This window comes from Cryptotermes secundus, unplaced genomic scaffold (genome assembly GCF_002891405.2).
Source record: "Cryptotermes secundus unplaced genomic scaffold, Csec_1.0 scaffold117, whole genome shotgun sequence".
NCBI classification, from domain to species: domain Eukaryota; kingdom Metazoa; phylum Arthropoda; class Insecta; order Blattodea; family Kalotermitidae; genus Cryptotermes; species Cryptotermes secundus.
Window position 1 is genome coordinate 2,743,464 of NW_019737981.1, and position 21,099 is coordinate 2,764,562.

Genomic DNA, 21,099 nt, shown 5'->3' on the forward strand with positions numbered 1-21,099 from the left:
AACTTGGTGGGACTGAAACTAAATGGGTCACATCAGCTACTGATCTATGCTGTTGGTGTGAATATATTGAGAAGCTGTAATTGAGGCTAGTAAGGAAGTTGGGCTAGAAGTAAGCACAGAGATGACTAAATATATGTAAATGTCTCGTGACAAGAGTAGAGGACAAGATCATAACATTAAGATGGCTAATAGAGTCTTTTAAAACAGTGCAAAGTTCAGGAGAGATCAGAATGTGATTTATGAGGAAATTGAATATTGGTAATGCTTGATACCATTCATTTCACAACATTTTGTCTTTTGTCTAAAAACATAACAGTTAAAATATACCAAACTGTAATTTTGCCTATAGTTTAGTATGAGTGTGAAACATGGCCTCTGATATCAAGGGAAGAATATGGACGGAGAGTGTTTGAGAACAGGGTGCTGAGGAGCATATTTAGACTGAAGAGGGATGAAATAATAGGAGATTGCAGGAAACTGCATAGTAACTAGTTTCATATTTACATTTATTTTCACTTCGCAGATCCAATCATCTCCCCGTAGGGTTGGATACAAAACATGTCACATATTTCAGATTCATGATGACTACACATCATTCGTCCTTTGTCCAATAAAATATATAATCAGGCCTCTCACAGATAGTTCCAGTTGTCAGGACAACACACATGGGTTGTGGAAAAACCACTATCAAATTCATGCCTTTCCATTCCACACACACTGGCAAGTAGTATCATTAAAACAGTTACATTATAAAATATTAAAATTCATAACAAAAACAGACATCATACATACTACTACACTTACAACAAGCAAGTCTCAATTATATATAATTCACACACACAGACCATTTATTAACTCTTAACTTTTGAGCCCCTTGCATGCTTGACAAATTCATCAATACGTTACTTTGCAAATCATTTCATAAAAAACCTACATTGCTTTCTATCATTTTTAAAACCGTGATATTTGACAGCAGAGTGTTAAATAGCTTGATGCCTGAATAATACACCCCTCTGTGATAGAATGATAAATGTGTTGAAAGTATGTGAAAGTGGTCATTCCTCCTGGTACCAATCACATATACAGAGTTATTGGTTTGAAACTTATCCAAATTATTAGCAACAAATGTCATCAATGAAAGCAAATATACACATGGGATTGGTAGTATGTCAAGCTTTTTAAATAGATCTCTACATGTATGAGTTGTATAACTTGTACTCTTTGCCAAAATGATCAAAGGAAGGAAGATGAGATGGGTAAGGTAAGGGCATGTGGCACACATAGAAAGATGAGAAATGCATACAGGGTTTTTATGGGGAAGTCGGAATGAAATAGATCACTGGGAAGACATAGACGTAGGTAGAAGGATAATTTAAAATTGATTTTAGAGGAATAGAGTGAGGTGGTGTGGACTGGTGTCATCTTGTTCAAGATATAGATTAGAGACAGGTCCTTGTGAGCACAGTAATCAATCTATAGGGTCCATAATACTTTGGTGGCTGAGTGACTGGTGTTTTATCAAGAAGGAATCGGATTCATGGAGTTTAGTTATTTGGGTGGTGCCGAAGTTGGGATTGTGAGCAAATTTTATTACCGGCTGAGCTATCGTTATACAAGCATCGNTATAATGATAAAAGGAAGGAAGATGAGATGGGTAAGGTAAGGGCATGTGGCATACATAGAAGAGATGAGAAAGGCATACAGGGTTTTTATGGGGAAGTTTGAACGAAATAGACCACTGGGAAGACATAGACGTAGGTAGAAGGATAATTTTAAAATTGATTTTAGAGGAATAGAGTGAGGTGGTGTGGACTGGTGTCATCTTGTTCAAGATAAAGATTAGAGACAGGCCCTTGTGAGCACAGTACTCAATCTATAGGGTCCATAATACTTTGGTGGCTGAGTGACTGGTGTTTTATCAAGAAGGAATCGGATTCATGGAGTTTAGTTATTTGGGTGGTGCCGAAGTTGGGATTGTGAGCAAATTTTATTACCGGCTGAGCTATCGTTATACAAGCATCGCAGGCTTGTTATTCTACAAATCAACGCTATTACCGATTCCCATATACAGATGGCAGGATATTATTTAGCCATTGCTATGAAATACATATCTGTTTATGTTAGTCGATGCCAGTCGATGCTAGTAGCGCTAGTAGTTAGTACGCTGTAATCGCTGTCATCCTTGAGTGCTTTGAAGTGGTGAAAGAGATGGTGAGGAATAAAGAAAATTTATGTATCGTATTTCATAGTAGACATCATATTGTATATTGTCTATAATTTTGTTTAAACATGTAAAGTACTTGTTCATATTTATATTTATTTCACAGTCTGCGCACAAGACATTTAGAATCAAGCGGAAACTGGCGAAGAAATTGAAGCAAAATAGGCCGATTCCCCAGTGGGTCAGAATGCGGACGGGTAATACGATTAGGTGAGTTCTGAGCCCAGTATAGGAAATTTGCAATAAAATAATTGTTGGGAAGCGCATAAGTTTTACTTATGCATGATACGGGGAAAATAATGGCCCTTGTGTTTTTGTTATGCTTGCATATTGTTACTGACCCCTTAGCCAAAATATTAAGTGACGACACGTGAAGATTTCGTGTGTCGTAGGCACCGTCACTCGTGAGAGAACGAAATTGTGAGCACATTGGAGTAACTTATCATTTGTGTAAAAATACGTTTCTCGAAAACATTCGTACCCAGCCATCGAAGTACACGGTGGCGTAAGACGCGCACATTTCTGTTCACATAGAGTATTTTCTCGAAGATTATGGAACTTGAATAACCAGTTCATATATATATATATATATATATGGATGTAACCTTTATTGTGTAATGCTGAAGTTCTCGATCTGACTTGACAGTGTTGGCCATCTACATCAGTTAATTCCCATTTTCAAGGACAATTCGTGTAACTTTTAGTTGTCGATAAGGTAAAGTTGGCCCCGTGGTTAACTAAGTAAGCACCATGCCATGAAGACATGACCGTGTAAAGGTAAATATGACCTTAACGTAAATGTCCATTTCAGTTCTGTTTAACCCCTCTTGTTGGCCTAACATGGCTTTCTGGAGCATGTTTATAAATGGGTACCACATCCAGTGTGTGATGTAACCATTACTGAAATTATAATTATGTGGACGTGTCAGTGACTTCCACAAGATCAGGTTTGTGAAAGTTGGTGATTGACAAAATGTGCTGGGTGTATAAATCATTCCATATGAATATGGTAATGTTGTATGCTGTTCAACAGGTCATACAGTAAAGGCAGATACAAATAACATGCATGTTACATTAGCCTTTATGAACCAGATAACATTTACATTAGCAGAGCATGATGTAGAGATGGGCCCCAGAATATATTTTATGTAAGTATGAGTACTATACCAGCTGGGCCACAGTGTAACATGGACAGGCTCATGAAGGAGGCTACCTGAGATCTATCCTCACTAATTTCAGTAGCATTAATGGTTTCATGCAAAGTCAGTGTGATACCGACACAGTACAATGCTCCAGAAAGCCATGTTAGGCCCCTAAAGAAGTTGCTGAACATTCAGACGTGGTGGTGTCTGTAGCGAGGTTAAGCAGTGTACTGGCATCACAAGAACTGGAAAGGCTACCATATTTGAGGAGACTACACACATACAGCAGAATTGTAGCAGCATGGCAGACATCAGATATGTCATTCTAAAGTGTGAAATTCATCTAAGGAACATAAAGATTCAGTTTGTATCTTTCAGTTGGTATAGCGATGGGCTACAGGCCGGATGGCCAGGATTCAATTCCCAGCAGGGGTGAGAGATTTTTCTCTTCTCACAGCATCCAGACCAGCTCTGGGGCCCATCCAGCCTTTAGGCTCCTATCTTGTGCCTACTGGAGACTCCCTGGGGGTAGAGTGGCTGGGGCATGAATCTCCATCTTGTGCTGAAGTTAAGAATGGTGGCATTGTACCTCCACACCCTTTTGGCAAATGTAGTAATCTTAGTGCTTTAAAGGGTTAAGTGCTGATATGGGTTCACACTTGACTCCACCCACAAGCGTACATAGATCATTGGTTGTCCTTGAAAGTAGGCTTTGTTTATATATGGAGTGCTTTTCTTTCTAAAAGTGTTTGCTGATGCAGTGACATTCTTTTAGCCACAAGGGCAAAACATACAATAGACTAACAGATGTTAGACTTTTGACAAGTATGCTGGCATGCACAGGTTTTTCTAGCTGAAAAAATGTATGCAAGTTTGTTGGTTTGTGTATGTAGTACATCATTTCCTGATGATGGAAATGAAGGTCACAGATACATTGAACCTTGGCTTTGAAATAATGCAGCTAGTTTGAGAATATTTTATCAGCTTTTGTTGTACTTATGAATGGTGAGCAGATGATGGATTTGAAGGGAAGCAGCTGATCCTTGGAACTGTGTTTCACGTAATTACACTTGAGGGCAGTTTGTGAGTTTATGTATTTACTATTTTGTATGGTGAAACATTTGATATAAAGTCTGTACCATAAAGTTCCTTTCAGAACTTGTTTGAATTTTATAGGGTGATATATTGTTTCTGAAAGGGTAGTTTTATGTTATCTTTTATCTTCCAGGTATAATGCCAAAAGGCGACACTGGAGAAGAACAAAGCTGAAGTTGTAAAAGTTGGCAGAATAACAGTGGAAGGTGGTCATACTCATGTACTGAAGCACTGGCTTGTGTTTATCCACATTATATAATAAAAATGCTTTAAATTTATTTATGTAGTCTTTTTAAACAGTTCAAATTCTGTAGTTTCCATGTACTCAACCATCCCAGCCCACTTCCTTCATTGTAAGTGGTTTATTTCTATTTTGTCCCTTCCACATTATTATATATTGTTTCTCTGCTTTTACATCTTGTGGTGTTTCCTGTTTTTCCTTTATATTTGCAATTTTGCATATGGTTTCATTTAGCGGTATCTGCAAAAGTTATGATGTTTTGTGGTACACGTAATTAATATTTTTGACTATTATCTCCACTACTGCAATATTTTATATCCTTTTTACAGTGTTGCCTTTTACATCATTTATCTAGATTTTTAACTAAATTCTGACTGGTTGGTTGTAAACATCTGCAGAAGTTTCTGCAGATTTCGTTTGAACTGGTTATGGCTTAAGTACCCAGCAGTTTGAAACAGCAGAAGCTTTTGAGATTTAACATTTTTTCTGCAGTTACAACAGTGGACAGTATAAAGGAGACATCTGCAAAGAAACTAGAACTTTGGTTTTAGAAATTAAGGTCATTTGACTGGGCCACAATAAACTTAACAATTCCATTTGTATTTGAGAGGTATGTTGATGCTTTCTGAGCAGATTTGGCATAGATATTGGGCTAATTGGATCTTCATTTACTGCAGCTGAGGGAGGAGCATGGAGGCCAGTGATTCTCAAAAATCCTAGGAATGCAGCGAGAGGTTGGGGCAGGGGTTCATGGGTGGATACTAATTATGTTGGATGGATGGTCTTCAATGGAAGAAGTCAGACTTGATGGTTTGTCATATAGATGCACAGTTGCCTCCAATTAAACTTGTAATTCTAAGAATGTTACGTCACAAATCATATGAGTAGATATTTTTATGACTCTATTTAAGATTTAAAAGTTTGTGACAGTGGTACATTAATACAAATATGCTTCTGGATCTCTATTATCATGTTATTTAAAATGCAACATTTCAGAGACTACATTATGTCTCCAGAGATAAGGACTAGCTGTATCAATTGGGCCCAACAGTAGGTTTTACCTGTAGGTGGAGACAGAATGCAGTCTTTGAAACATGTTTTAAATAAAAACAGGATGATGATGGTGTTCAGAAAGATAATATTTGTACTGTGTACTTAGTTTAAATTTTCCCATATTAAGAGTACATTTCACTGTGATCAAAGAGTGTAGGCAACAAAGCCTGATACTGATCAATTTGTCACTGCTCTTACGAACTTACCTGATTTTTATCTTAAGAGACATTTGGAACATAAGTGTCACCGACTTCCTTGCTTTCAAACCCTGAACAATGTCAAAATATCCTCATCCTTACTGAGTTAGGTTTTATTTTGATATACTCTTTATTAGCTAGTATTATCCTATGAAAGCAAAGAAATATGCCAGTAACAACATTGCCATGTGTCAGGAATGAACTGTAATATTGTGACAAGACTTCATACTTTTAAAAGAAGTGTGAGTGAAGCAAGATACTTGTTTGATACAAGTCAAACAGTTTTCAGATATCAAGTGTGCTGACATAAAAATGTCTTCCAGTATGTAGTTTTTTATGTGCATGCCAGTGAAGAATTTGCAGCACCTAAGAAACTACTGAAAATGAGAGAAGTAGGCAGATTCAGGGGGACCAGATGCTCAATGCTGAGAATTTTAAAAGAGCATGGGGCATCAGGTATGTGACATGCAGTGGTGGCTGGCAGGAAGCCTTTAACTGAATGCACTGATATTGTGGCTGATAGAATAGTATTCCTAAGAACACTGCATGAAATCAGACAAATGGTACAACTCAGATACACTAAATAAAATATGGATTAACCAGATCAAGTTAGGTGGGTCCCTTGTCACCATCGGATGGTACGTCATCAGGTTGCAGATAGAGGAGACAGCTTCCAGATATGGAGGGTAGCTGCAAATATATAGAATAAGCAGTCGCGGACAGCCGACAAGGGTGGTCATCCATCTGGGGGGTTTTAAATACAGAAAACTACCTTCACCTTGAAGCATAGTGGGGACTATAGTTAGTGCCTTGTAACTTTAGCCGCGCAGAAAGGTAAACGCTGTTGTGGAGCACGCAAAGCTGTACACTTGCTGTGGTGATGTTCAGAGCTACTACCCAAGCAGAAAACATTGCCTATGGAGACCAGGAATACTATACAGCTGACTACACTCCAAGATGCTAGATTCCAAACTGGTAGTACCCATGCTGATGTAAGCTGATAAGACTGCTCCGCAAGAGATAGTATGACCCCTCTACCACGGCTAGAGTTCCGAGGAACTAACAGTACATTAACATCTGCTTTAACAGTGGAACACTATTCTGTGAGCAGGTGTCCCATATATTCAGTTTGATGTAATTCTCATAATAAATATTTATTATTTTCTGAAGTAATAGTAAACAGTTCGTCCTTGTAATGGGGATGCAGTGTTTGTTCCTTAAAGTAGGACATGAATTTATTAGTATTATTTGGAGGAGTTTCAGGCTGAAGGTAAATTGGTAGTGTGATTTATGATGTTAGAATTTATTTGTGGCAATATAGATAATGATAATGGTGTAAGTACACAATTATGCAAGAAAGAACAATGAATTACAGTTTTAAAATTTATTTGTAACAGTGTTCATAATGGTATATAAAGCATAAGTAGACGATTATGCCATAAACAGTTCATTTAGGGCACCTTGCAGCTGCTGAGTGCAGTGTATATGTGAGAAGATATCTCACCTACTTGGGTTTGAGTGACTGATGGTTACATCAGCTAGAGGAAAACAGCCATTCATATTAGTCATATTACAATCTTGAACTCTTAAACATACTAATGTAATTACAAGCACCTTCATCCCTCTGTTCAGTTTTGATATCGTGGTACAAATACAGTTTGTATTTGCTTCATATGTTAGAAAATGTAACTGCTGGTGTTGTGACTAAAGTGTGGAACATTTATTTAAATGTTTTTCATGTGTAATACACTAGTGAACTGAGGTACATATTCAGATGCGGCTGCATAAATGATCCTATTGAGATTCTTAACACGTGGCAAATATAGTTTATTAATTTTGTCTTCCTTTATAAATATATCTTGAATCATGTTAATATTTGATCATATTTGGAATTAAGACAGACAACAACATGTTCTGCTATGATCTATATAATAATATTTTGATATAACTAATCACTTTAACTGTTCTATAAAATGTAATTGAATGAAATAAATTGACTTGATGGTATCCAGACTGAGTTCATTGTGTGAGTGAAGACCACAATGTAGGAATGCTGACCATCATACAAGAGACTACAGTTTTTCTTCGTTTATTTCTGAGGGAATTTCTGCCATCATACTGGAAGGGATGTTAATTTTCTCAGGAGCTGCAATTGATTTGGATGAAGCTTTATTTTCTTGAGTTGTGTCAGATGAGGGCTTGGGTACTTCATCCTTATATAGGCTTTCAGCACCTTCTGATATGTCTTGTGTAGATTTCTTGGCATCTGTTGTTTTCTTAGATTTATCATCACTGGGCACAATGGGTTGTTCTTTGACAGGGTCTTTGTTGTCCGAGATGGATGGTTTTCTTGTTGCATCGTCTGGTACTGGGTTTGATGGGATAACATCGGGGGCCACTGCGGCTATTTCACAGTCATTATGTGAGGTTTCCACAAAGTAATTTCGAGGGAGGCTGTATGCATCAAGCACCCCATATGCCTTCTGCAAAACTGTGCCAGGGGGCTTTCTCTGTCTAGCCAATAGCCATGCAGATTCTGTAATGTACATATGTTATATACAGTGAACCATTTTTAAGCAAAATTAAAATAAATCTGTTAAATCTTCATGAGAGTAGAAGTTGCATTTGATACAGAAGAAAGAAGAGCAACAACAAATGTACTGGCCAGATGACTCTTAGTGCAGATTATTATTATCAAATTTCAGCAAAATCCAGTCTAATTTAGAGACAATATGTAGATTGACAGACTTGAATTCCTTCAAACATGTATGTCAATACCTCATGGCAAGAACAGCTAAACAGTTTGGAGGAGAGAAAGAAGAAAATAAATAAAACAATTTGTACTTTAATAACCTGCTGCTTCTATCTGCACTGTCATCATTGCTTGTATAACCTGTTTCTGCAACTTCAGTTATGTCATCAATATTGCATGAACAACCTGTTTCTTAGTTTTATCTGCACTTTAATAATTTGCGTCTTTAAGTTTATCTCCGTTATCATTACTGCTTGAGCAACTCCGTTCTCTATGTAATTTTTGCAAAAAATATATTCAGTTTTGGTAAATAGGATGTGAGGTTCTCAGAATTCTGTCTTCTGGGATATGATGCCATGTACGTCAACATTATGTCTGAGAAGATAGTATTATTTTTTTTTTTAACTCTGAAAACATTTTTCGTGTCCTTTGTTAATATACTTTTTTGCTAACCACTTGTGTGCTTCATTACGAACATTTTCATCTGTTAGGGATGAAATTGTTGAACACTACTGTGTTTGCAAGGGGATCTGTCACTAACCACTGATATGATATTGTAGTAGCATAAGGTTGCCGACAGCTGCCTTTTGAAGTATGAACAAGATTTAGACTCGACCAACCTTTGGACTGATCTAGAACTATTAAGTGGTGACCACTGACCAGGGTAGAGTTGCCACTAATCACTTGAGTCTTGCCCAGAAAGTATATGGAAGTATGTAATGTTCATGGCTCATATGACTTCTTCCAGCTAAAATAGGCTAGGTTAATATCATTAAATGAGATAGGGGAAAGATAGGAAGTTGAAAAATAAGTACATAATTTTATATTCATGATGCATTAATGACTAATTGAACCTGGCATTCGGATGGGGCCCTAGTACAGTACACCATCTACACAACCAGTTGCACCCTTATACATTTATTTTTGTTAATGGTATGAGTATTGTATCACATATGGTCATTGCGTACTGATAGATTCTGACTTATTGTCTTGAATAATACCACTGTAGTATTAGCGTCCATTTGCCTATAATCCGTTCAAATTGGAACACTTTTTATTTTACACTTCAATACGCTCTCTAACACTACATGTTTCGGCCTCAAATGGCCATCTTCAGGTGTTTTTCTGCAGATATTCAATTAAGATTGTGTCGAAACTGGTACACTCTTTCACTGTTCCAATTAATTTTAAAAACCACATGCTATAGTCTTTTTAATTAAAATGAGATAAAATTCTTTTTATAATTTGTTACTTATTGTTTTGCTTCACTCAGGGTGTCGTCATAAGTAACAAATTATAAAAAGAATTTTATCTCATTTTAATTAAAAAGAAGACTACAGCGTGTTGTTGTTTAAAATGAATTTCGAACAGTGAAACAGTGTAGCTGTTTCAACACAATCTTAATTGAATATCTATAGAAAAACACCTGAAGATGGCCATTTGAGTCCGAAACATAGTGTTAGTGTATTGAAGTGTAAAATAAAAAGTGTTGCAATTTGGACGGATTATAGACAAACGGGCGCTAATGTGAACAATTGCAACAGGATGCTGAAATACAGAACCACTGTAGTACTTTGCAAATTTGTTAGAGAGGAACTATTAGCACCATCTGATGCAAGGTCATGTATTTTGTGTGGTGATGGATTTTTGAAAAGTGTATTAAGTTATCTCTTATTTAAAAGACCACATGAAATAATTCGGTGTGATAGCCATAATAACTGAATCATTGTAATTATAAATGTTGTAATCATATTTACTGTTGAAGTTGCACCTATGTTTGGGTACAGTACTCTAAGGAGCATGAAAGTAAAGCTTAATGCACTTCCAACTTTGCCACAGGGCACAGAGAAGTGGTCAGTGTCATGCTCCTGTCACTTTACTCCCAGGGAAGGTACTACTATGCCCATTCATTGATATGATTCATGAACTCCAGGGCTGGTATGGACATAAGGAAAAGTTTCTGTCTCAGCCAGAAATTGAAGTCTTTGCTATCTAACCTATAGCTAGCCACTTCACGGACTTGGCTGTGATAGCATTTAAATCCACAAGGTGTAAATTTTCAAAATCCTAAAATACACCATGCTGATTGTGAGCATTTTATTGCAAAACTAATGCTTGTCCTGTAGACTCATATTAATACAATATGTGCAAATCTGAATTTGGTCTCATAAAGAAGACATGCTGAACATCTAAGGCTAATTTAAACAGACTCTTAACATTGTGGTTTGTTACAGTTATCTTTACAGAATCCGAATTCTGTCTATCTATGGCTCTACAGTCCTTTTGTTGCACCTTGGCCACTTTTTCATTTTCTTAATCCTATACAGAGTTTGTAGGACTCTTTGGATGGGGGAACAGCCTGTTGGGCCGCTACCTACACACAGAATAAATGCAGACAGACATCCATGCCTAAAGTGGGATTCAAACCCACAATCCCAGTGTTCAAGCGAATGAAGACAGTTTATGCCTTACACTGCACAGCCACTGTGATTGACTGCAGAATCTGAATTAAAGTCTGTTATTGCACCAATGGTTATAAGAACATGTACTCACGTATATTCATTATTCCATAGCTTGCACAGTTCCACAGAACTGCATATGAATCATAGTCTGTGTTCAGAACGTGGTAGGTTGTCTCCCATGCCGGTAGAACTGTAAGTAGAAAATATTAGTACTTCACTGATTATTCAGTTGTTAAAACAATAATAATGATAATGGCAGTCATATTGTGGGTAATAAATCACACACCATTGCCATATTTTATGGTGCCTCTGATCAGGTTTCACAAGAGATATGTTGGACGACAGAGTTTTGTAACCACCTCCTTCACACATCACAGTGGTTACAGGTAGTCTGCTTATAGCATTTTGCTGGGTTAACTCAGTGGACTGTGTAGCCCTTTATCTTTTGGTGTATTTGCGGGATAAGAAGGAAACAGTACCTACTTGACATAATCACTGGATGGTAATCAGTTAGGATATTGATGATAGATGAGCTTGGAAATAAGGTTATTTAGAACCACAGAGTAGTTAATGATAGGTAACTTCTTTGATGCCCGGATGAATACCTCTTTAAATTACACATCAATGCAGCAAAATGTTTTAATCTTGTATTATTATTTCTTTATAATATTCAGTTTAGAATTGTGCCGTGCACTTCTGTACATGCATGCTGTCTAAAGTCTTAACTGCTCAGTCTCCAAGCTTGCTTGCCTTTCAAATATTTCTCATTTCCAGTTCTGCTGTGTTTATTTTAAAGTATTCCAGATGTTGATATGCACAGGGATCACAAATGTCTCTCTACCCGTCATAACTTTCAGCTGTCACCTTTCGGAGGACAAGTTCTTCATAACATAGGAACTCATGGATTTTGTCAGGGGATGCAGTAAATGGACCAGTAAATGCAGTAAATTATGTTCCCAACCCTTCTGGCTTTGGAATGAATATCTGGAACATGCTGTTGACAGATGCAAACTAACTTTCCATGGTGGAGTGTACTGTGTTTCTAACCCAGTAGGAAGTCAACAGTAACATCTGGTCTGTTATATTTGAGTGGCCATCAGGGTGACTTTATGTCACACTCTTCTGTTTCTTTCCTGTGTGGACCATTTAAAGTCTGTTGTTTGGAGGGATCATTCAAGAATTAGCAAGAAATGACAATTAATGGAAAGAAATTATATACAAACTAGATGTATATAGGAATTAAAATATAATGAACCGTTAAAATTCTTAGGTATTTTAGTATTAATGGTGGTTATTTTGAACACAGAAGTAATACTATGGTGTGTGACTTACTGCTCACATTGCACAGTTATCACCAATGATTTCATTATATTATTAACAAAGTTGATGTTATTTACTTGGAACTTTATATCTGATGGTGATCTTTCCTTCGCTTGCTTTCCCTGCAATTTTCAGTTCTCCTGGTATCACTCGCTTTGGTTGACCTCTGCAAAAGACGTAGATTTTGATGATGGAGTGAATGCACAAATGTTAGTAAGTTTAAAAACAAATAATATCAAACCTCACCTTTATATGCAACATTCCTCCTGTATTATTTCATATTGTAAATAAGAAAATCAGATACAAATTTAAACTGATATATTGCGCACTAGTTCGCAGTACTTTGAAAATATGACATTTTTGTAACCTTTGAAATAGTTTAGTTTCATTTTATTACATCACTGCTACTGCTTATGACTTCTCCGTGAAGAGATGTGAAATCCTTAGTGTAATAAAGGATCAAATTGAACTGAATATGGCTGGTCCTGGATTTCCCTCACTGTGTACAGTCAAACTAACCAGTTAAATGGAAGATATCATTCATTCTTTAAATTTGATGGTTAGTTAGTTGATACATTTTGGGTCACCCTCACTTTTGAAGTATAGCCATTCAATTAATTTTACTTCCTAGACTGTAGTAACTATAATTTAAGATTCTATACATTTTATTATTAAACTTTAAATAGTCATGCATTAAGCATTTTTTCGTTCACTGTACAAGTAAATACCATAGTTATGGAGGCTTACCACCTTTTCTTGAAACTGAATAAGTGTAATACAAGTAAACAGTATATTCATCTATCTCATGGCATAACTTGTCCTGCTACATAATTATAAGCAGGTGATCTAAAGTTTCCAGTATGTTATTCAGTGATGTAAATGGAACTAATCTCGAGAGCAATGTGGCTGAATCCCTATTTCTAATCTTATCATGACATTAGGTATTTCAGCTGAGCATTGTATTAATTTCCTCAGTTCCTCAAGTAAGATATTACACATACACAGCTAGACATTCAAATATGAGCTTAGTTATATTATATTTTAATATCCTCCCATCTATGTTTGGTCTCTTTTCTTCATATCTTGCAACTAAAATTGTTCTGGTATTTATTTCTCACCTTCTATATATGCTACATGCCCCACACATCTCATCATATCTAATTTGTTTACATTAATATTACTTGCTGAAGAGTACAAATTATGAAGCTTCTTGTACAGTTCTATTAGTTCATCCCTCATATTCTCCTGAGCATGCTGTTTTCTTCCCTTTGGGTGAGAAGCTAGATTTCATGTCCATACAAAACAGTTAAAATTATAGGTGTATATGTTCTTGTCTTTACATTTCTGGATTGGAGATGGGAAGATAAGAGATTCTGAACTGAATGGTACCAACCATTCTCGAAAATTTAATCTGCTCTTAGCTTATTTATGGATGTAATTCCAATTTTGGTTTGTAGCATACTGATTAGTGACACTCCATAGTCTTGGAGATGTACGCTATGTGGTCCATGTGATAGCTACATGATGCAACAGTAGAAGAGATGTTGGAAACTGTGTTCTCTGTGGGTCCACTCTGAGGCTATATATCTCAACTGACTGAGTTCAGTTCAGTGAATGCCGCATAGTGGAATGAGTAAGTTAGTGAGTGGAGTGGAGTCGAATATAGCTGAGAGTTCAGCAGTTGGTAATTCAGGTCGGGAGCTGCAGTGACATAGGCAACAGCCAGCAAAGGTGCGAAGCCATGAACACAGGAAGTTGATGGATCTAAGGCTTTGGAAATTGTTACCAGACAGTGACTGGTGAAGACTAACAGCAGACTGAGAAGTATTAGTATGTGCTGTAGTGAACTGCAGAGTGCATGAATTAGTGATAGTGCTATAGTTATTTGTAGTTATGATCTATAAGTGTTCAATAAATCAAATTACCAATCCAAACACTGTCCTTTGTCACTCAATAAAATCGTGACATTATATAATTTTGGTTTCGTACCATTGTTCCAAAATATTTAACTTTGCCACATTTTCAGAGGATCTGTTAGCTATTTTTATATCATGATTCTGTCGTATATTCTATTGGTGAGATATATACTTAACTTTCTCAGTCTTCACTTCTAGCACACCTTTTATCAGAGCTTATGTGGTCTGCTTTACAGTATCTATATTTTATCTTAGAAATTTAACAACAGAAGTTGATGTGTTCCATTCAATTACAGTCACTCCTGATTATCATAGACCTTGTTATTGATATACAGGTCTACTATAAATGATTCATTCGTTTTTAAAAACGCTATATTTTCCAAAGTATTACACATACAAATATGACTGATATATAAAAAGAACCATAAATTCAACAAGTTTATAATATGTGCAGCAGTTGGCAGCACGAATTCAGTGCCGTTACAAAATGGCGACAAAGCAAGAAAAGAGTTTTTGTTTGTTGGAGTATGCGAGATGTTCGTCTGTTATAGCAGTGCAACGCGCATTCAAAAGAGAGTAAGAACCGCCATGTAAACAAAGAATTTTGCGGTGGTATCGGCAATGTCCGTCGCTACCTAAACAATGAACTTCGGCATCGCTGCATTGGGCGTGTTGGTGAGTATGACGTAGCTCTGTTCACTTGGCCCCCCAGATCACCTGATCTAACTCCTTGTGACTTCTTCCTTTGGGGGTACATTAAGGATCGTGTTTACGTACCCCCACTGGCAAGAACACTAGTAGAGCTGAGGGAACGCATCGATGCTGCAGTGATGACCATTGACAGGATGATGCTACAAAATGTGTGGAACGAGCTCGACTACCGCCTGGACGTTTGTCGTGTGACCCAAGGGGCACACACAGAACATTTGTAGAGTGTGAAGAAAACTTGGTGAGTTTACGGTTCTTTTTATATATAAATCATATCTGTACGTTTATTGCTTTGGAAAATATAGCGTTTTAAAAACGAATGAATCATTTATAGTAGCCCTGTATTCTAAAGCAATTTTTTAGACTATTTCAAACAGGAAATGAATCAGGCAAGTGCTTATGTATAAGGGCCTTACTACAGGTTTTGTTTAAATACATTTTAATTAGCTTAACTGGTTATATGGATATGTGGATTTCAGTGAGAGTGTTGTACAATACTTCTCTCCTGAATCATAGTTTCTTGATATCTATAGACAGTTGGAAACTGCTATTGCACTCCAATTTTCTTTTTCTCCAGTGTCTATTGAATGCAGAACTTCTGCTCAGGGGGTTAATACATCAAAATCCACAGTTGATGATCCCCAAGAATTGCTTCTGTGTATGGAGTTAACCTTGAGAGAAGAATGAATGATAACAGTGGTATTCCCTAATAATTACTGCAATTAGTTTTATCGGCTATATTAGGAATCATATAATAATACATACTTTCCACTGCTATGGAAATTGTACCTTATTCCAAATAGAATTCATGAGCTTCTGGACACAGAATACATTTTACGTCCTTCCTGAATCGATTCTTCTAAAATATGTCCAACATCCATCAATTTATATCATTTTTGCTTTTTGGTGGTAATTCAAACTCAGAAGAACTACGTGTATATAGTACTTATAGCTCAGAATACATTTGGAACACATGCTTGCTACAAAGTCAGATCCAACTTCAAGCACACTATTGTACTCTTATTTATAATATAACTTACAGTGGCTTTAGTTCGTTCTCGACATGTATCTTTCCATCAGCTGTCTGTGTATAGTTATTCTTGACACATGAAGCACCAACCTCCATCAGTGTAGGCACCCTCAGTATCTCATACCATACACCCAAAAACTGTAATTTTAATTATATATTTTATACAGAATGTCTAGTTTATCTTCAGTCTGAGTGCCATAAAACTGGCAGATCCCTCACAGCAGTGGAGCATCATGATCATCACTGAATGGTGATAAAAAATTTAACTATCCATCTAGTAAATCTTTAAAGAGATTAATTACAAGTGTATTAAACCTATTTACATATATTACTGAAGAATATGTCTGATTGTCAGAATATAGAATGGTACTAGTGGATGTGAGCACAAGAATGTTACACAAAATGCATTATTGAAATGTATTTCTTCTTTGTTCAGTGATTTTGTTCTTTACTATGATTCCTGGAATTAGAAGTGTGAAAGAATAATTGTTGTCTGGCAAAGTGTGCTTCAAACACACAGTCAACTTCTATCAACTTCTATACAATTAAATAAACTTACTTACTCTTGACAAGTCAAAGTCTGGCATAGGGATGTTCTTTTCTGGACAGCCCCAGAAACTTGGGAGCTGTGCAGTAACTATAAGTGCAGAACTCAGCAGAGTTAATAGCCACAGCCCACACATTCTGTAATTGTAAGCCATCACATTGGGCTAGTTAGTTTTGCTATGTCAACCGTTGTACCAAACAATTCACTTCAGTGTCTGTGATCTTGCTTGAAAATTTGACAGTTACTCAGCCATTCAAAATGCACTGCTTTTAAGGAACACAAAGTTTATTATCATATTTAATGCGATTAGGTCATATCCTGAGCTATTTTAATCCAGACCATACCCTCACATTGTGTTTAAGATCCATTTTAATAGTATCCACTCATCTATGTCAAGGTCTTCCAGGCAGTCTCTTCCCATGAGGTGTTCTGACTAGTATTTAGTGTTTGCTTCTCATTTTGCCTAATTATGCTGCATGACCCACCCATCTCATCCTTCATGATTTCATAGCCCTATTAATATTAGGTCAGAATTATGAAGCTCTTCATTTTGTAATTTCCTCCATTCTGCTTCAACGCTTTCTCAGAGTGACAGACCAAGCATATATATTGAGAGTGTTGAGAACAAAGCGTAATGTAGGATGTTTGAACCTAAGAGATATAAGTATTAAGTGACTGTGGAACATTATATATTGAGAAACTTCATAATTTTTACTCCACCTAATATCACTGGGGTGATTAAATCAAGAAGGATGGGATTGGCTGGACATGTAGCATACATAAGGACAATGGAAAATGTATTCCAAATTTAGAAGAGAAAACTTCCCGCGAAATGATCGCTTGGTAGATTTATATGGAGATTTTAGGACTATATTAAAATAAATCTTAAAGAACTAGGATGTGATGGGGCAGACTGAATTTAAGTGTTACAGGGTAGGAACCAGTGGTAGACTTTTGATAATATGTAGATGCTCATTTGATTCCATAAGAGAATTTCTTGACCAACTGAGTAACTGTCAGGTTTTAGCAGAAGATTATGCACCATGAATATTTTTTATATCAACTAGAGGCTGTGTTTGGATATTAGTATGAAGGGAAGCAGCTAGACTATCTCTTTTGGAATAGCTTCCAGGATGGTGCTGGAAGGTCTGATAAAAACCTGGCAGGTACATTAATCCTGTATTTGAAATCCTAATATAAAAGTCATGATGTATGTCTTGAGCTTTTTGTGCTAGGAACAAAATTTCGATCATTGACATCTTGCAACCAAGAGTGCAAGAACTGTGTAAAATGTTGTATCCAACAAAAGCAGTCGTTCAGTTTGACCGAACAGTCTTTTATTTTCATACATTTTTGATATTCTGTGATATTCTTTTGAATTAGATATAACATGTGTGAGATGGAATTAATATGTTCATTTTACCATTGGTTTTCAGTAGAATTTTAACTTGATCAGTAATAAGAAGGATACTTGCATAGTATCACCCCTTCCACATGATTTTCATGCAGTCTGTGCATACTCCATGACATGAACACATAATGAGAAGATTATGTCTGTCCGCACATTTCACATTCAGACTTACTGATTTTGAGTAAGTTTGTTGTTCGGAATATACCCAAAAGTTTTCTAGTTTATTAAATTTTGCTTCATATCAGTCCACATATTTGCCATGGAGCTCAAATCAAACTACAACAAATTTCGAGATTCGAACCAGTGACCTCCCAAATACAAGTCAGAAACATCATTACCTCTGTCAGCTTGCTCAGTCTAAGAATATGTAATGTATTTGACGTCGTGTAGTCTAGCCAATGGAGACAGCGAGTTCCTCCGAAACGTCGATAAACAGACTGCACGGCGTCACATCTTAGACGAAAGTATACTTCATAGTCGCCTCCGTGAAAACGTCAAATCTCACAACTTTACGCTTTTGTTTTAAGCTTCTCAAGATGAAATCCTATCATCACTTACCTGTTCTTAACGCTTCTGGCTTTTTGTATCGAGCTGCGGAAGGACTGTATATGAAGTGACTAGTGATGGCCATTGCCCTTGTCTTATATATGGACTTCAAGTTGAGGCCCGGGGCTCCAGGTATGGGGGGGGAGAGGAACAGACAGTGAACTCACAAACCCAGCCGCTTGACTTGTTTCCAACAGGTCAGCGCGGTTTACAAGAGAGAGAGAGTAGTTCTGCTGTCATTATTTGATAATCTTCACAACAGCCTGAATAGAGACAGACGTAATATAAGTTATATGCGTTATTTGAATCGGTGCATGATGTAAACAAATAATAAAATGGCCATATCCATATGTCCGTCAATTTTGTTAGTTTAAATACCCATTAGAATAGTAAATGTTAATAGATTTCACGTTTATTTTGCAGAAGCAAATATTCATAGTCACACAAGCTTTCAGTGGACAAGATGGCGTTGCCATTGCAAGCGACATTTGGTGCTGACACTGATTTTTTGCTTTATGTGCTCGTCTTTTGTTTTATTTGCTATATTCTTGGGCTGTTACGGGCACTTTTCAGCAGCAAGGATTATATTGATAAAGAATTGTGAATTGGAATGAATGTCGCCTTGTTAAGATACTATCTCAGCACTTGTCTGGGAGAATTCAATAGAAGAAACAAAGTCTCAGTCTGGATTACGGGCCTCTGAGATGGGATTTGAACTCAGAACCGGTAGAATGTGAAGCGGGAATTCTGAGAAGTCTATTATGATCTCTTATCTGGTTTATTACATGACAATTCTTGAACTGCATAAGGTAGGCTTTATATACCTCAAAGGATCTATAATTTCGAATGATAAACTGCAGATTTATGATTAGTAAATAATCCCAAAATTAAGTGAAAAGAAAATACAGACTATTCTCCAGGGCGGCCCGTGTATAGGGACTGCGGAACTGCAGCGCCCCCAATTTCCACTTGATACTATCGATAACATTTATATAATGAGTCCTTTTTTCTTTAATTCTTTCTTTATACTTGTACAATACAATATATAATCCTTAAGCTTAATGTCAGTAGCCAAATCTTTGTATGGAACTGTGCGCTTCTGGAGCAGCACCCCCACTAATTTTAGCTACGAGCCGCCACTGCTACTCTCACTCACTCATGGAGTGAGCCCATTTTGAGAAGTCGCCAATTATGCAGCTACTCAGGAACTTCCCAGCATTTTACGGAACCCAAAGTTTGATTACCGTGATCACAAGAGTTCTCCACTGGTCCCTATCCTGAGCCAAATCGATCGAGTCCATACCACACCGTTGTATCTGTCTAAGATCCATTTTAACATTGTCCACCCACCTACGTCTTGGTCTTCTTACTTATTTCTTTCCTTCTGACTTTCACACCAATATCCCATATGCATTCCTCTTCTTCCCTATTCGTGCTACATGTCCTGTCCTGCCGATCCTCCTTGACTTGAAGATTCTAATTATATTTGGCGAAGAGTACAAGTTATGACTACACTCATTATTAGTTAATTTCGGTTTCCCTATCGATAGACTGGAGATATTGCACGTATTTAAATTTAGGCCATGATCTACTCCTTCCCTTACCTTTCCGTCGCTTTCAGCGCCAAAAGCATCTGCAGTCGATCTATGATCATAAAATAAACTACTAAATAGACCTTGACCGAATTTAAACCAGGATCAACTGAACCAGAATTAGTGGAGCGTATGAAATGCTGAATAATTGCAAAACAACTGTGCAAGATAGTAAATATTTCGTAATGTAGCGATTAGTTCTTCTATTTTATGTTCGAGAAATTTTATCCTTTACTTTCTTTCTTTTTTTCGCTCCTTTCGTTTGTTTATGTCGGTCTCGAGACTACATATCCTGTCTAAGTTTTTTCGTAGCTTCTTCTGCATGATGAATAGTACCCTAAAATAGGCCACACCTCTTTCCTCCCGTATCATTCCCAAGGCACCATTCGTGTTCATTGTCTCATTTCTCATTCAGGTCTACACGACCAACTCATTTAATACGGCATCGTCAGATAAACCAAGAAACTAGTAAACAGTTGTAATGATGACAGATTTACAGTTTTAAATCCCCCCCCCCCGGAAAGTCGGACAGACGGGAGATATTTTTAATGTCCATAAGTAACGTCGCCTTTATTCAAAGTGACTTACATCAACACGTCTCAATTCGTTGCTCCGTGAAAGGTGCGTCCGTGTTCTTGGCTTTTTTTAATTCTTGCATGTTCTTTTCACGAAATGTATAAAATGAACAGATAATACATATATACCCATCATAATATTTGCTCCCCCAAAGTAACTAACAAATTCTGATTAAATTTTATATTGGTGATGTCTGATCTACAGTACGGTGATATTGGGAGTGTGATTAAGTGAGACTTTTATAATTCCTGTGTAAAATCCATTGACAGGAAACGAATGGTGAAAACATC

At 36.9% G+C, this 21,099-nt stretch overlaps 1 protein-coding gene across 1 annotated transcript; it reads right to left on the reverse strand.

Moving 5' to 3' along the window:
- Positions 1–7,318: 7,318 nt before the first annotated feature.
- Positions 7,319–18,697, reverse strand: LOC111870541 (apolipoprotein D). The gene is made up of 6 exons (XM_023862907.2): positions 18,654–18,697; positions 16,701–16,821; positions 16,148–16,275; positions 12,561–12,649; positions 11,255–11,353; positions 7,319–8,485 (listed from the first exon to the last, which is right to left on the reverse strand). The coding sequence occupies exons 2-6, from the start codon at positions 16,818–16,820 to the stop codon at positions 8,022–8,024; spliced, it is 900 nt and encodes a 299-aa protein (XP_023718675.1). The 5' UTR covers position 16,821; positions 18,654–18,697; the 3' UTR covers positions 7,319–8,021.
- Positions 18,698–21,099: the final 2,402 nt, after the last annotated feature.

Bases quoted from the DNA above. Each gene is read 5' to 3' on its own strand.
- LOC111870541 (XM_023862907.2), bottom strand. From the start codon at position 16,820: ATGTGTGGGCTGTGGCTATTAACTCTGCTGAGTTCTGCACTTATAGTT. The intron at 11,354-12,560 runs GTAAATAACATC...TTCTACTTACAG, and splicing joins CATCAGATATAAAGTTCCAA to TTCTACCGGCATGGGAGACA. The intron at 8,486-11,254 runs GTGAGTACATGT...TGTACATTACAG, and splicing joins CTATGGAATAATGAATATAC to AATCTGCATGGCTATTGGCT.